At 49.0% G+C, this 15,563-nt stretch overlaps 5 protein-coding genes across 5 annotated transcripts; 2 read left to right on the top strand and 3 right to left on the bottom strand.

The window, feature by feature from the left end:
* On the top strand, window positions 1-443 carry EURHEDRAFT_220569 (uncharacterized protein). The gene has a single exon (XM_040778008.1). The coding sequence runs from the start codon at window positions 148-150 to the stop codon at window positions 373-375; it is 228 nt and encodes a 75-aa protein (XP_040642368.1). The 5' UTR covers window positions 1-147; the 3' UTR covers window positions 376-443.
* Window positions 444-503: 60 nt separating this feature from the next.
* Window positions 504-4,098, top strand: EURHEDRAFT_409020 (putative translation elongation factor eEF-3). Its single transcript, XM_040780982.1, has 2 exons — window positions 504-3,835; window positions 3,962-4,098. Exons 1-2 carry the CDS (start codon window positions 767-769, stop codon window positions 4,070-4,072), a joined length of 3,180 nt encoding a protein of 1,059 aa, XP_040642369.1. The 5' UTR covers window positions 504-766; the 3' UTR covers window positions 4,073-4,098.
* A 4,054-nt stretch (window positions 4,099-8,152) lies between these two features.
* EURHEDRAFT_545403 (transcriptional activator of ethanol catabolism AlcS) lies at window positions 8,153-9,352 on the bottom strand (the record flags this gene model as incomplete). Its single annotated transcript, XM_040787448.1, has 7 exons — window positions 8,153-8,293; window positions 8,359-8,534; window positions 8,601-8,669; window positions 8,727-8,780; window positions 8,842-8,942; window positions 8,996-9,085; window positions 9,165-9,352. The coding sequence occupies 7 exons, from the start codon at window positions 9,350-9,352 to the stop codon at window positions 8,153-8,155; spliced, it is 819 nt and encodes a 272-aa protein (XP_040642370.1).
* Window positions 9,353-10,323: 971 nt separating this feature from the next.
* Window positions 10,324-12,732, bottom strand: EURHEDRAFT_528543 (aldehyde dehydrogenase family protein). Its single transcript, XM_040787067.1, has 4 exons — window positions 12,193-12,732; window positions 10,931-12,132; window positions 10,809-10,878; window positions 10,324-10,732 (listed from the first exon to the last, which is right to left on the bottom strand). The coding sequence occupies exons 1-4, from the start codon at window positions 12,249-12,251 to the stop codon at window positions 10,582-10,584; spliced, it is 1,482 nt and encodes a 493-aa protein (XP_040642371.1). The 5' UTR covers window positions 12,252-12,732; the 3' UTR covers window positions 10,324-10,581.
* Window positions 12,733-13,215: 483 nt separating this feature from the next.
* Window positions 13,216-14,607, bottom strand: EURHEDRAFT_383786 (zinc-dependent alcohol dehydrogenase; the record flags this gene model as incomplete). Its single annotated transcript, XM_040779594.1, has 3 exons — window positions 13,216-13,475; window positions 13,545-13,899; window positions 13,957-14,607. The coding sequence occupies 3 exons, from the start codon at window positions 14,605-14,607 to the stop codon at window positions 13,429-13,431; spliced, it is 1,053 nt and encodes a 350-aa protein (XP_040642372.1). The 3' UTR covers window positions 13,216-13,428.
* Window positions 14,608-15,563: the final 956 nt, after the last annotated feature.

The following is a 15,563-nucleotide window of genomic DNA, read 5'->3' on the forward strand; positions in this document are numbered from 1 at the left end:
CATGATTCCAGAACCCGAATTCAACGGGCATCATCGGAGTTGATACTGGCCGGTCCATGGATCCGTACCAACCCTAACGCCATCTGGGCCGCCACCTGGTAAGTGGCGATAGCCTCAGACTGTGTTGCACCTGTATAGCCTACTATTATGAAGCAGATAAGCGTTGGTAGCACCTTGCTGCCTGTACTCTGTTCGCCACAGTGCTCTTATCGACAACAATATCTGGGGAAATCCCGTGACATGCCCTACTGGGTTTCCGCCCCTCGAATCCTAGCAGCCAATCAATCGGCATACATTGATACTTCTGGGACCACGGGGCCAATCGGAGGTCGTCTATGGCTCAAAATCAGCGGCGTTATAACATATCGGGTTTAGTGCGGGACCAAAGGCAAAGAAAAAACTGAAAAGAAAAAAATTTTTCTGCCAGAAGGCGGCGAGAGGGCCACAACCAGCGATAAATATCATCCTCTCCCACTTGGTCCCCTCCTCTTTTTTTCCTCTCTCTTACCATATCCCTCCTCTCCTCTTTTATCTCCTTTTTTTTTTTTCTTTCTGAAAAGAGGTCTGGTCCTCTCTTTTCTTTTCTTTTTGTCTTCTGTATAGACAAAAATTTAGACCGTTTCCGGCCACTGCGTTGTGAAAACGCAGATTTTCTTTGGGCCGCCACTTTTCGAGATACCCTGATAGAACGCCCTTCGTTCTTGATTTTTCGCCTTTGATTTCCTTTCTTTCGACTTCGTTTTAGAAAAAAAAAAAGTTCGACAAAATGCCCGCTGCCGCATCCGTTCCCGCGGTTTCGAGCAAGGAGACCGCACAGTCCGTGCAGGTTCTCGAGGACCTCATCAAGAACCTCAACGTCTCCAGCAGCCAGGATGAGATCAACGCCGCTGCTGGCAACATCGCCTCGCTCTTCAGCGGCCCTATCCCTGAGCAGGCTCTTCCCCTGAAGGCTGTCGAGACCTTCCAGAAGCAGCTTGCCAACAAGAAGGATGCTGTTGCCCGTGAGCGCGCTCTCGAGGGCATCCGTGCCATTGCCGGCCAGCCCACTATCGCCCCCGGTGTCGAGCCTCACCTTGTTGCTCTTTTGCCCAACGTCCTTACCGCCATCGGTGACAAGATGGTTCCCGTCAAGAACGCTGCTCAGGCCGCCGCCCTCACCATTGTCAAGGCCATCAACGGCAACGCCGTCAAGGCTGTCCTCCCCGCCATCCGCGAGTCGGTTTCGAACGCTCCCAAGTGGGCTGAGAAGTTGACCTCTCTCCAGTGTATCGACCTCTTGGTTGAGACTGCTCCTGCTCAGCTCTCCTTCCGTGTTCCCGACCTCATTCCCGTCGTCTCCGAGGCCATGTGGGACACTAAGGCTGATGTCAAGAAGGCCGCCTACTCCACTATGGAGAAGGTCTGCGGTCTCATTGTCAACAAGGATATTGAGCGCTTCATTCCCGAGCTGATCAAGTGTATTGCCAAGCCTGAGAACGTCCCCGAGACCGTTCACTTGCTCGGTGCCACCACTTTCGTGTCGGACGTTACTGGTCCTACCCTGGCTATCATGGTCCCCTTGCTTGACCGTGGTCTCGTCGAGCGTGAGACCGCCATCAAGCGTAAGTCGGCCGTCATCGTCGACAACATGTGTAAGCTTGTGGAGGACCCTCAGATTGTCGCTCCCTTCTTGCCCAAATTGATGCCCCGTCTTCAAAAGAACTTTGAAACCCTCGCCGACCCCGAGGCTCGTGAGAAGACCGAACAGGCTCTCGAGACTCTCGTCCGTGTTGGTGATGTCAAGGATGGCAAGATTCCCGAGATCTCCACCGCCGGTGACATCGAAACCGTCGCCGCTATCCTCAAGGAGATCATTGGCGACAAGGCCAACGACAAGTCCGAGGCCATCGTTAACTACATTGGTGCCATTGCTGGTCAGCTCGTTGACGAGAAGGATGCCGACGTTGCCAGCTGGACCCAGAACGCTCAGCCTTACATCGCCGCTCTTGTCGGTGAGACTGAGGCCAAGGGTGTTGCTGAGACTCTCCGCAAGAAGGCCTCCCCCGAAGCCGCTCAGGGTGATGACATCGCGTCCGACGAAGAAGAGGGTGAAGATCTCTGCAACTGCACCTTCTCCCTGGCCTATGGTGCCAAGATCTTGCTGAACCAGACTCGCCTCCGTCTCAAGCGTGGTCAGCGTTACGGTCTCCTTGGTCCCAACGGTACCGGTAAGACCACTCTCATGCGTGCCATCAACAACGAACAGCTTGAGGGTTTCCCCAAGAAGGATGAGGTCAAGACCGTGTACGTCGAGCACGACCTCGATGCCGCCGACACTGAGCAGTCCGTCATCGGCTGGACCATGAAGAAGCTCCGTGAAGTCGGCTTAGACCCCAACCAGGCTGAAGTCGAGGTCAAGCTCGAGGAGTTCGGTTTCCTCCGTGAGCAGCTCGATGGCCCCATCACTGCCCTCTCTGGTGGTTGGAAGATGAAGCTTGCCCTTGCCCGTGCCGTGTTTGAGGAGCCCGACATTCTTCTTCTGGACGAACCCACCAACCACTTGGACGTCAAGAACGTCGAATGGTTGGAGAACTACCTCAAGACCTCCCCTTGCACTTCGATCATGGTCTCGCACGACAGCCGCTTCTTGGACCACGTCATCCAACACGTTGTCCACTACGAGCGCTTCAAGCTTAAGCGTTACCGTGGTAGTCTGAGCGAGTTCGTCAAGAAGGTTCCTGCTGCTCGTTCCTACTACGAGCTCGGTGCCTCAGAGATGGAGTTCAAGTTCCCCGAGCCCGGTTTCCTTGAGGGTGTCAAGACCAAGGCTAAGGCTATCGTTCGTGTCAACAACATGTCCTTCCAGTACCCCGGTACTCCCCGTCCTCAGATCACGGACATCAGCTTCCAGGTGTCGCTGGGCTCGCGTATTGCCGTCATTGGTCCCAACGGTGCCGGTAAATCCACCCTGGTCAATGTCCTGACCGGTGAACTGGTCCCCACCTCTGGTGACGTCTACCAGCACGAGAACATCCGTATCGCGTACATCAAGCAGCACGCCTTCGCTCACATTGATAACCACCTCGACAAGACCCCATCTGAGTACATCCAGTGGCGTTTCCAGACCGGTGAGGACCGTGAGACTATGGACCGTGCCAACAAGATCATCACCGATGATGACGAGAAGGCCATGGACAAGATCTACATTATCAACGACACTCAGCGTCGTGTCATTGGTATCCACTCCCGTAGAAAGTTCAAGAACACCTACGAGTACGAGTGTTCGTTCGCTCTTGGTGAGAACGTTGGCTTCAAGCAGGAGCGCTGGGTTCCCATGATGACCTCCGACAACGCCTGGATTCCTCGTACCGAGATCATGCAGTCGCACTCCAAGATGGTTGCCGACGTTGACCAGAAGGAGGCTCTTGCCAGCGGTCAGTTCCGTCCTCTGGTCCGCAAGGAGATCGAAGCCCACTGCGCTCAGTTCGGTCTCGAGACCGAGTTGGTCACCCACTCGCGTATGCAAGGTCTCTCTGGTGGTCAGCGTGTCAAGGTCGTCCTTGCCGCCTGCTCGTGGCAGCGTCCTCACGTGATCGTCCTTGACGAACCCACCAACTACCTTGACCGTGACTCGCTTGGTGCCCTCTCCAAGGCTATCAAGACCTTCGAGGGTGGTGTTGTCATCATCACTCACTCTCGTGAGTTCACTGAGAACCTTACCGAGGAGGTCTGGGCCGTCATGGACGGTAAGATGACTCCTTCCGGTCACAACTGGGTTGCGGGTCAGGGATCCGGTCCCCGTCTGGCGGACAAGTCCCAGCAGGCCGAGGAGATTGTCGATGCTATGGGTAACAAGGTATGTACCTTTCTTTCACCCCGTTTTCCGCATTCCCTGCCCTCCGCTCCCCCTTCCGACCTCCCACCATTCCCTCAACTCATCCCAACTACTTTTCTTAACAATAAATGCTAACTTAATCAACAGACTGTAGTTGAGAAGAAGAAGAAGCTCACAGCAAGTGAGGAGCGGAAAAAGAAGAAGGAGCGGATGGCCCGCCGCAAGCGTGGTGAGGAGGTCTTCTCCGATGAGGAGTAAAGAACGAAGCAGTAGCATATGGTGCGGTTTGGTTTGGTTTTATGATCATGTTACGAGTCACAATGTCATTATTGGCTTGACGGTTAATAAAATGAAACGTTTCCTTTTTGTTCAAATGGTCTTCCGCTGTCATTAAATTCATTTGTAAAACATCGGCTAGAGCCCTAATCGTGAAATGTTAAGTATACGATCACATGAGTGTTGTGACAAAATGCAACCACCTTCATGGTGTGAGTCGCTGCACCCAAGGGATTTTCGGTTGCCTGATTATCCTCTTTAAAATAGACATGACCAGTACCTCTCTTTGTTGCTTGGTTCAAAGGTACTCGACGTCTAGTCCTTCGTCCCGTACAAATGCGCTTACTGCATAGTATGGCCAGATGCCGAGCGCCCAGAGCGCATACGCAGCTGCAAGTTGTCGATTATCCTCATGTCGTAGAGGGAGAAACATAACAACAATGAATCACGTTCTGAACGAACGATACTGACCAAGTTGCAGAGGTTTTCTATTCTGTAGGTCCCAGGGCATATTCACCAAACAATAAATACCCATATCTGTTTACATACTGCAAGCGAGTCCTTGACGGAATTCCTCGCCTTTTCCTCTTCGTCCTGCTCTACCAGAGAATCTCTATCCAGACCAGTACGAACCCATTCAGATACCGATGTTGCGTGCCCTCTACTTCTCGGTATACCATACTAGTGGTTTAAAGCCTATCCTGGTCCCACATGAAGTGATCAACACCGGATACTGCGTGAAAATGTGAGCACATTTGCTAGGAACGTCGTCTGACTGCCGTATATATTGTACAGCAATGGGGTTAGCAACTAGTCACAGTTTGCTTTCCTTGAATTTGTCCTGCTGTACGAATCTGTATTGACATGTTCAATTCTATATCATCAGAGATCTCTCAACGACAGACTTCATAGTCACGGCGGCTATTTCGGACCATATTTTTGAGTTCTCATCAGAGTCCCTTCCGGTTGCACTATGGACAAACTGGAACTATAGTCTTCTTTCCAGCCATAAATTTGGTGTTTTCACCTTTTCCATCTGTCTCGCTTATCACAATGAGCGTAGGTAGTTGGTGTGCCATCCTTTCGACTCTGGCTCGTCTGGGCTCTGGCTTCTACAACCTGTTGCACATTTAGACAGTGAAGCTTTTTGTATCTATGCTAGTATCTATGCTAGTACGAATTGCAATTAGGGCATAGAGCCATGTTGGCTCACTGTCAATACTGAACTTTCTGTGTTCCTCGACTGTTCCGTTGTTCTCGCATATAACTTGACCGCCAGCTTCGCGACTTTTCTGTATCGGAGCTCTGGTCTCATGCATTCTCTGCAGTTTGAGATCTCGATCTTGACCATTCCTTTAAAATATACGAGTAGCATGGCACACAGTACCCTTTTGGTCTTTGGCTTAAGATAGTGATTCTTTTTGGAGTCCTCTGTCACAAGAGTACCACAGTGTTCACAAAGGATTTTTCCGCCTGCCTGCCGAGTATCATTCAGTCTGGTAAAGTCGAGTAACTTCTGGTTCTCTTCAGCAGCGTGGAACCTTCCATTTCCTAAAAAGGAACACATAGCATGACTAGCAGAAGAACTTCTTCAGAGTGAGGTGTACACGGAAACGACAGTCATCAATTTGGATGCTTTCATTCCAGTTGGTGCGCTGTATCTTGGGAAACATGGACTCTGTTCTTTTGTACATAGTACAGGCTGTATCATCATCACCGGCTTCCCACCATGCCTCTTGGTGCACATCCAAACGGTGAATAACATCTGTATCTGGATTTTTCTCATGTCGCCGTCTATATCTAGCACAGATATTGCACAAGTATCTACAAAGAGCATTCTAGATCAGCACATATCCAGTTATATTCTTCCCATCCTCAGGGTTCATGGAAACAGGGTATATCATTCTTTCACAAGCTGGATTGCAGCATTCTGATTGGACATTTGCAGATCTATGGAAGAAGTCTTGTTGCAATGCCCATGCTGCACTCATTCCTTTCCAGGAGGCATTGAAAGGACCTAGCTAATCCTTGATCTCGCTCACAAGGCTGAGATTCTATAGGGCAAAATATGAGTTATAAACAGGATCGTTGATTGTTCCGAAGAGGATCACGAATATCCCTGTCAGGGAGTACGGGCATTCACCAACAACACAATATGTTTGTATACTTTGGCCTGTTTGAATATAGGGTGGGAACCCCCTTCGCACACTAGATAGCGCAGCGCTGGCAGGCCCAGCTTCTTTCTTTCCTTCTCCTTGTTAGTATTTCGATAGGGAGCCTACCAATAAATCTATATCGTTCGAGACTGTCACAATCCCTTCGAGAAGAAGCAGATACCCTGGTTTAATTTGCAAAAGCCAGCTAGCAATCGGGAGTTTGGTGTAACTCCATCTTGATAAATCTGTCCATAATTGAAACACTTCAGAGTAATTTGATCATACCTATGGGACCTTGTCTATGGGTTCCAACCTAGAATAAAATTCATGATTGGCCAGGAGATCTAACGAACTCTCATGTTCCTCGCTCTAGAGCATTCCTATAGGTGAAATCGTCTCTATTTCTGTCCCTTTTTCTCCCTATTCCCTCTATGCCAGTGCATTGGAAAGCCAATTAGCTCATTCTCCATTGATGGCATGGGTACAAATTGTGCATATGATTTCAACAACATATTCTACTCATGGAATAAAACCAGTCTAATCCTCCTGCTCATCATTAGTGTGAGGCTTGACCGGTAGAACACACCATTCATAGAGCACAAAAGGTAAATCAACCTCACTACTCATCTGTTTATACATTCATAGCTAACAAATATTGACACCAAAAGGGTCTCAATGCCTCCCGACTAAAAGAGCATCTCAACTCCTTATCAACCCAGGAAAAATACAAGCAAGAGCAGGAGAGCATTAAGGCGCATCAAAAGGTGCTGGAGGGACTAGCATAGATGTAATAGAAGGCAGAGGCAGAGGCAGAGCCCGAGGAGGAAGCAACCATGAAGAAACAAACTTTCTCCAATCACTAGGAGTGCGGATAACAAAAGTGGGATGCTTATTACCATACCTAGCATGTGTATAGGACCTTGACTCACAATAGTCTTCGTCCGCGAGAAACCATTGCTCTTGCGGACGATCAAGTGTCTTATATTGATGCTAGTGATACCACGGCCAGATTGAATATTAATTCCTGATACAGGAGTAGTCCAAGGGAGCGCATGCCCAAGGCCCGCCTGAGGAAAACGCGGATGTCTTCTAGGATGGAAGGTGTGTAGAGATTTCGTCCACCACTGTGAGACATGTCTGTATGAATCGTCCCGTTTCTCTGGACATAGTCCTATAGGGTGCCATGAAGCTCTAGGTGCAACCCGGGGCACTGGATACCGAACCTGCAAACTCCGAACTGCCCTGGAAACTGTACTACGAGGATGTACTGTCCAGTTGACATTCAGATGAATGGATCTGACCAAAGGAGGTAGAAATAAGAAGGTTAGTTATTGACGCGCGAGTTGGCTGGAAATTGGCTTGCACTACCAAGTTCAGAACTACTTTACTTCTTAATCTAGATTATATTGTATGTGTTGAAATTTATTTTCGAAACCATCCATGGGAAACTAGATAGGCTGGATTGTAAAGTGAATAGTTTTCTGTAATGATGGCAGGTCTTATGAATTAGGGCTATATCTCAATTATCACAAGATGATATTAAAACTCGAGGTGACAAAGAAATCAACCAAGGACACTCGGCTGAGTGCACCCATGCGGGATTGGTAGAAGCTAGCTGCTATGTGGTTGTATGTGGTTGTATTTTCTGCGATAATAATGGAATTCTTTTAAAGTCAATGATTGGGGATGGTTGGAGTGCTAAAATCACCGAAGTTTGATGCAGACTCACTCATCCGACCCAGTTTGACACCGAAGGGAAATACCAAACCTGCATGGTGGCCAGGTAAATGTCTGGTTCCGGAATGGTCGTTAACCGTCGTTAGCCGTGACGGCCATTTCAAGGTCACGCTGCTCAGCCCTTTTCATGGGTTAGAATTCTGCATCCACCGGCTTTCAGAAGGGTCACTCACTTCTTCAAAGCGGGAACCCAAAGATTCCCCAAGTCCCCGACTGGCAAATTGAACGGGAATGCCAGGGCATCAAAAAGTTGGACAATGAGTAGGTAGAAGCCAAGTAAACTAGCAACGAAAAGAGAAGCCCCGGCACCCTAGGAACATCGAATTAGATCTTGTAAGCGCCCTTTTTCTGACCTCACAATGAAAAAGGACTCACTATCACGCATCGATTACCAACAGCGGCGTCCCCGAGGCCCAGCCGCCAGTAAGCGGACGACAATAATATAAACACCAAGAGAAGCGACAGAAATATTAGTGTATACACAACATTTGTGCGTGTCGCGCAGATCATAAAAATGAACATCAGAACTGCCATGGATATAAAGAGGAATGCTAGTATTCACAGTTAGGATTTTTTTACCAGGATTGATGAGGGACAATGTGAAAATATGCACTTGCCATAGGTATTCATGAAGTCAGTACTCAAAAGCCCAGCACCTGTATCGGTAGTAGATGGGGAATAAGGAGCTTTTGGTGTGTGAGGATAGCTCCTTTATAGTCAGAAGGGAGACGGGGTGAACAGACCGGCTGCGTTGAAGGCAGGAATCATTGTGGCTGCAAAGGCGAACCAAAATCCACCTGTTTCGGTCAGTAGGGACAACCAAGGCGTGGAAGCCTTGAGCAATGCTGGCGAACTTACCAATGGTACCGAATACAACGCAGGGGAACGTATTGCCAACCACGAACTCAAGGATACTAGTTATGAGCAACAGAAGGCCACCAAGAAAGATGATAGGGCCGCTGCTTTATTGGTTAGGTCACGGACGAGATCGTGAATTTGAGTTATCCCTTACGTGAATGCAATCCCATTTCCACTGGCTCCTCTCCAGGCCATCAGGCAACACGAGAGGGGTGTTGTAGTGATAACGAAGCCTCCTAGGGCTCTGAGATTTGGTCCTACTGTTAGTCAACGCTCTCTTCTGAGGCCCAATAGCCGAAATGAATGCCACTGCAGAAACTTACAAGGGCGTCGGATTTCCCACTTTCTTGGCCAATGCTGGCTGGTGGCGTATCATTGGGGTCAAGTACAGTCTCTCAAATTGCTCGGCCGTCAATGTCACTGATGTAGGGACTGTAGACAATCCATGCATTGAGCTGTCCTTCTGCGAGGGATTGTTTGATTCGCCATTATGATTGTTATCGCTGACCATTTTGTCGTCCTCGCCTTGAGCTTGAAATAGAAGAATGTAGGAAGAGCAAACCGCGGGGAGAGAGCTGATATGCTTGGAGAGCTTCGTGCTACCGTCGGGTCGATTGCTTGTTTTATGTTGCTAGCATCGACTCATCATTCTACACTATCAAACGCCCGTATGCATTTTGATAGGATGCGGCGGAAAGGAAGGAGACATCCACTCTGGCGCCAAATAGCACTGAGATCTACAAGCATCTAGTTCCGGTCGAACGGAGTTAGATGAATGACATAGTCTAAAGCCTAACATTTGTGGTTGCTGTGTCGACTAGGACCTTTATCTGACGTGGCGTAACCACGCTAAGGGGCAATCTCCATACAATACAAGGGTATCCGGGCATCACAGGATTAAGTTCGAAAAAGAAATCTCGAACACGCACGAAAAGCTAGCCTAGCAGCTTCATCCCCGAACCAATCAGTGGGTTTGAATAAGGTATACGGAATGATTGACGATCATGGCTGAGGCCCGATATGCGGGGTAGCTAAACTAAATTACCATTTGGATTATCAATACTAGATGAGGCTGTCTACTTGACAGGTGGAGGCTGTAGGAAGGAGTCCTTCTCGCCCCTGGAGAGGGGGGAATAGCCTTTCTGCAATGGTTAACGGTCCGATGGTTCCCGCGTCCGGTAACTCTCGCATGTTTCCGTAGTCAAAAGAATCAAAGTTTGTACGGATGAATGTTGTCTGTCCCGACTAGCTCCCCATTATTGTATTGTACACGGCGAGAAACGGTGGCCCCATACAACGAGTAATACACACCTAGACTCCTTGTTAGATCAACCAAGATTAAATTCGCTCATAAAGACATGAGAAAAGCTCTACGGTAACCCATTGGAAACTCGCATGGAACCCGGCCGAAGATAGTCCAACCGGGGTAGTGCACAACTCCACCAGGTCATAGGATCAAACGAAAATAATACTTCGATCAATGACAGACAAATTTTTATAACTCACTGCTAGCTCAAGCAACTGTAACTAATAAAATCAAATTAAAGGAACCGCATGCTATTGGTGAATTGCATCCCTGTTGTTGAAGGGTCAGGCAGAGGCAGAGTAAACCCAAACTTTCCAGATGCCAGTTCTTCCACAAAACATGACAGGAAATTTAAAGGAAAAGAAAAAAGAAGAGTGGGGTTTGAGAAAGAGAGCTCAGCAATTCAAGAACCATTAACACAGTTGCCTATTCAGCTAATTGTCGCTGATACGGATGCGAACCGTCTTCACCTGCGTGTAGTTGTCCAGTGCGTACGAACCCAGCTCCCGACCCATCCCGGATTCCTTGAAACCGCCAAATGGCATTTGATAGTGAAGCGTATTGTAATTGTTAACCCAAATCGTTCTTTCCGACGTTGGCGTTAGCTGAAGGACCGCGCAAGAAACAAGGATGGGAGGGGGAGAGCGAAGGAAAAACATACCCAGCTTTCACGGCATTCGACACACGAAGTGCTGTGTCGATATTCTTGGAGTGAACAGCTGCAGCCAATCCTATGTCGCTAATTAGCCACTGTCTGTCAGAAAGAGCTGGAATCCGGAATACCGTAATTGGTATCATTGGCCAGTTGGATTGCTTCGGCCTCCGTGCTAAACTTCTGGACGGTACACACAGGACCGAAGATCTCTTCTTTTACGATACTCATGTTTTCGTTCACTTCGGAGAAGATAGTCGGTTCAATGTAATATCCAGTTGAGCCCAAACGACAGCCGCCGGCAACCACCTTGGCCCCGGCTTTTTTGCCCTCGTCAATGTAGCCCATGATACGATCGAATTGCAACTGCGAGATCTGGGGGCCTTGGAACGTCTCGGTGCTCATGGGATCGCCGACCTTGTTCTGCCGCGCACGTTGGCCGAACTTCTCCAGGAATTGGTCATAAACTGACTCGTGCACCAGGATGCGGGATCCGGCACAGCAGCATTGGCCATGGTTGAAATAGATTCCGAAATTCACCCATGCAATCGCATCTTCCAAATCGGCATCTGGAAATACGATATTCGGAGACTTGCCCCCAAGTTCCAAAGTAACCTTTTTGAGGTTGCTTTTGGCTGCAGTCTGGAGGATCTGCCGGCCAACCATCGTAGACCCGGTAAACGCAACCTTGTCAATGTCCATGTGAGCGGCGATTGCGGCCCCAGCGGTCTTTCCAAACCCTGAAATGATGTTGATCACTCCGGGTGGAAAGCCAGCCTCCTTGACTAGTTTGGCAGCATATAGGGCGGATAGTGGAGTCTGCTCCGCGCTCTTCAACACCACGGTGTTCCCGGTTGCAATCGCAGGGCCAATCTTCCAAGCCCACATCAACAGCGGGAAGTTCCAGGGAATAACCTGGCCACACACCCCCACCGGTTCATGCCTGGTGTAGGTGAGACTACCCGAGTCCGTATCGATAGTTTGCCCATAGATCTTGTCCGCCCAACCGCCATAGTATCGGATGCAGCCTGCAGACGCTGCAACATCACCCCGGGCCATGCTCACACCTTTCCCATTATCCATCGCTTCAATGACAGCCAAAGTCTCTGTCTCACGCTCCAATAGCTCTGCGAGCCGGATGAGAAGCTGGCCACGCCCTCCAGGCGTGGCTTGCTTCCATTCGCCATTCAGAGCCCTCCGTGCAGCCTGGACGGCAATGTCCACGTCTCGTTCGTTGCCTTCATGCACTGCAACAATAGGCTTTTCATCATGAGGGTTGATGGTCTGGAACGTTTTACCCTCAACGCCCGGTATGAACTCATTGTTGATAAAGCTGCTTGCTGATTAGCGGAGAGCTTGTAGAGAAACACCACTTTAGTTTTTGGATACGTACAGTCCAGTTGGTTGTTCGTAAGTAAGGGTAGTAGTCTTGATGGTTTGGTGCAAAGCCATGGTGTTAAGACGCTGGAGGCAAATGCGGGTAGTAATCGTGCCAAAATGAAGCGAGGTTCTGTACGTGAAACGATACAGGCAGTCTGAAGCATATATCAATCAACTTGGCCCAGAAGTCTCAGAGATGAATGGCATTGTGTCCAATTTATATCTCAGCAGGTAGATCTAATTTTCTCAGCACCGAAGGCCGGCGACACCGTTTTCGAGACCTAGCGGTCTCCAGCATGGGGGACCCGATGGACGACATATTGAATCACTCCGGAGATTCTCGTTATTCCCTACTTTCGTGACGGCAAAAATGGCGTTCTCGTCGGTATCCACGAAAATGAGCATCGGAATCTTCATCAAAAGCAAACAGTACCCGGTCCCCTCCGCATTCCAAACAAATACTATTCTTGTAGAACGAGCTCGGACGAAAGGGAAGATCACACGTCAAATCAAGAAAGCGAGGCCAAAATCTAAGCCTTTTTTATGGTAAGCCGTACTTTTGGCAGACGAGGTCGCTTTGTTTATTAGACTTTGCTTTTTGAACGTTTAGCGCCCCTCCGCATCGGGGGGCAAACAATTGGCCGATCCGATCCTTTGCGGGGGTTTTCAAATCCCGGGGAAACTTTGCCCTACTCAGCCAATAAGCCAGTGGACCTTCGGGATTTGTGCGACAGCTCGATGTCGGCCCTATATTAGAGGCATTCCGATTGACTATTTCGATAAGCTTTTTATTTTGAGTCTCCCATCGATTTCTCCAGATTACGACTCTGACGTGATAGATATAGGCAGAATCCCACAAACGAAATTTGGGGAACGAACTTTATACAACAGCTAGACTCACTTTGGCGTGTTTCTTATATCTATCTGTAGTATTCTCTACAAACAGGGTAAATATCGGGTCTTATTACTTGTCGACAACGCCTAGCGGCCTTGGACAAGAACACGCATTATTGACTAGCCATATAAGAATATACTGCGGAACTCTTCATTTCAAATTCAAAGTACGACTATTGCAATCTTCGCTTTCGGCTTGGACTCCACTCTGATTCACAGTACCTCTCCCAACAGAAGTACGGTTTCACTCCCTATATTCCAAAGTAAACACGCCCATGACCTTCAAAGCAACAACCCCTTTGAACATTTGTGCTTCACACAACCGGTACCGGTATCGTCATGTAGACCAAACCCGTTATTCTGGGATTTCCAGCACGTATCGACCGGCAATCTTGCCTTGTTCTGATTTGTGTCAGAGACAAATCATATATATATATAGATAGACATTCTGAAAAAGAGCAGTTAACTTACCCATAAGCTCAAAAATGTGGGGTAGATCTTTCAGCGGGGCCTTTTTGAAAGGCGCTTTGATTAAGCCTCGATCGAAGAACTCAATCGCTTCCACACCATCTTGTCGATTGCCGACATAGCTTCCCTTGATACTGATCATGCGGATCACCGTGCTCAGGACGGGCGCCTTAAGGAAGGCGCCAGCAGGTAGACCAATGGCTACCACCGATCCTCGCGACCGGACATATTCAGTGGCCTGTTGGAAAGGCTTCTCCGACACTGCCAGAAGAATGACCGCATGAGCCCCGCGACCTCCTGGAGTCGCAGCTCGGACATCAGCGACAAGGTCCGTGGATTTGGTGAAGTCAACGAATGCCTGGTAATCCCGCGCTGGTTAACAATGTGACAAAATACTGCTAGACGTTTAACCTACTGAGGCGCCCAGTTGCTCGCACATAGCCTGTTTCTCGTCCCCGCCATCAATGGCGACCACGCGAATGCCCATCGCCTTGGCATATTGCACTGCCAGGGAGCCCAATCCACCTCCGGCTCCGACAATGGCCACTGTCTGGCCCGAGCGCACGCCCGACTCTTTCAGTCCCTTGTAGACCGTGATTCCTGCACACAGAACTGGCGCGACAGCGTCCAGTGGAGTATCTGGCGAGAGTTTCGAGGCATGCGCGGCCTTACCGACCGCATACTGCTGAAACGTCCCGTCAACCGTGTACCCAGACAGCGAGCATTGTTCGCACTGGGACTCGTCTGTTTGCATGCAAAATTCGCAGGAGAGGCATGACCCGTTCAGCCACTTGATGCCGGCAGCATCTCCGATGTTAAACTCGTGAACTAATTCGCCCTTGGCCACAACGTGACCCGCCCCTTCGTGTCCGCCCACAAGGGGCATCTTGACGGGTAGGGGCCAATCGCCCTTCATAGCATGCAGGTCGGTGTGGCATACTCCTGAGTAGCGAATTTTGACCAGAATCTCATCAGGTCCAGGCTTTGGGACGGGAATTTGCTTGTAAACCAGAGGGCCGCCGGCCTTTTCGGCGACCTGGGCCCATTGCATTTCTGGGATCGACATCTTGATTGAAGTCAAGATAGATGCTGATATAGAGAAGTGATGTTGAAGAAGATTCGAGATAATGAAGATTGTTAACAAGATAATACACAATAGAACTTGTAGGAAGAGTGATGTGTTTCATTCGATCCAGGGCCTCCCTTTATAGGATTCAGTCACAGCGTACACTTCATTACGTCGCCGGGATACGGCGCACGACGAGAATGTATTATCGTGACTCGCGGCCTCATTGCTTTCAGGGTCAAGATGGCGGGCATAAGGATGTTGTCGGCGGAACGGATAGCAAAGGGTGGTGATTTTTTTTTTTAAAAAAAAAAAAAAAAAAAAAAAAGAAATAGATATATATAAAAAAGCAAAAAGAAGCTTTGCATAAGCGCAATGATGGCTAATGGAGTGGTGGAAGGCAAGCCGATCGTCTGGCCTAGAGTTTTCCCCCGGAGTTTCCCCACAACTCCACAGTCCACACGGTCCGGAGATGGATGTGAGCCCGTCATTTTTCTTTCTAGTGAGGTGGAGAAAGGTCTGGCCATAGAACCCCCGAACTCAACGGTAGCTTTCTCGCCCTCTCCTTCCAAACAAACTTGTAGTGTGGAACCGAATAGGTACTTGCACTTGTACGCAATACGATTATGCTTATCTGGAGACGCTAACTTCATCCTGTGTGATAAGATGTTTCAAGTACGCAGTCTAGACAGACAAATGAGAACTTCTAAGGTTCCTTTTTACCGAATACACCATATCATGTGGACAGAAGAGCGTGCCCAGTCATGGTATCCGTCATGCTCCGCTATACCATTGTGCAGATTCCGTCAGCACACAATGAATCCTTCCGCTAACCACGTTTTGGTTGAGACTCGAAGCTGAGCTACCTCCTTATGTAGAATGGACTGTTCACATATAGCTATCTCGAACCTATAAAAATCCATAATATCAATGCAATCTATCCTTATTGCACTCTG

This window comes from Aspergillus ruber, assembly GCF_000600275.1.
Source record: "Aspergillus ruber CBS 135680 unplaced genomic scaffold scaffold00003, whole genome shotgun sequence".
NCBI classification, from domain to species: domain Eukaryota; kingdom Fungi; phylum Ascomycota; class Eurotiomycetes; order Eurotiales; family Aspergillaceae; genus Aspergillus; species Aspergillus ruber.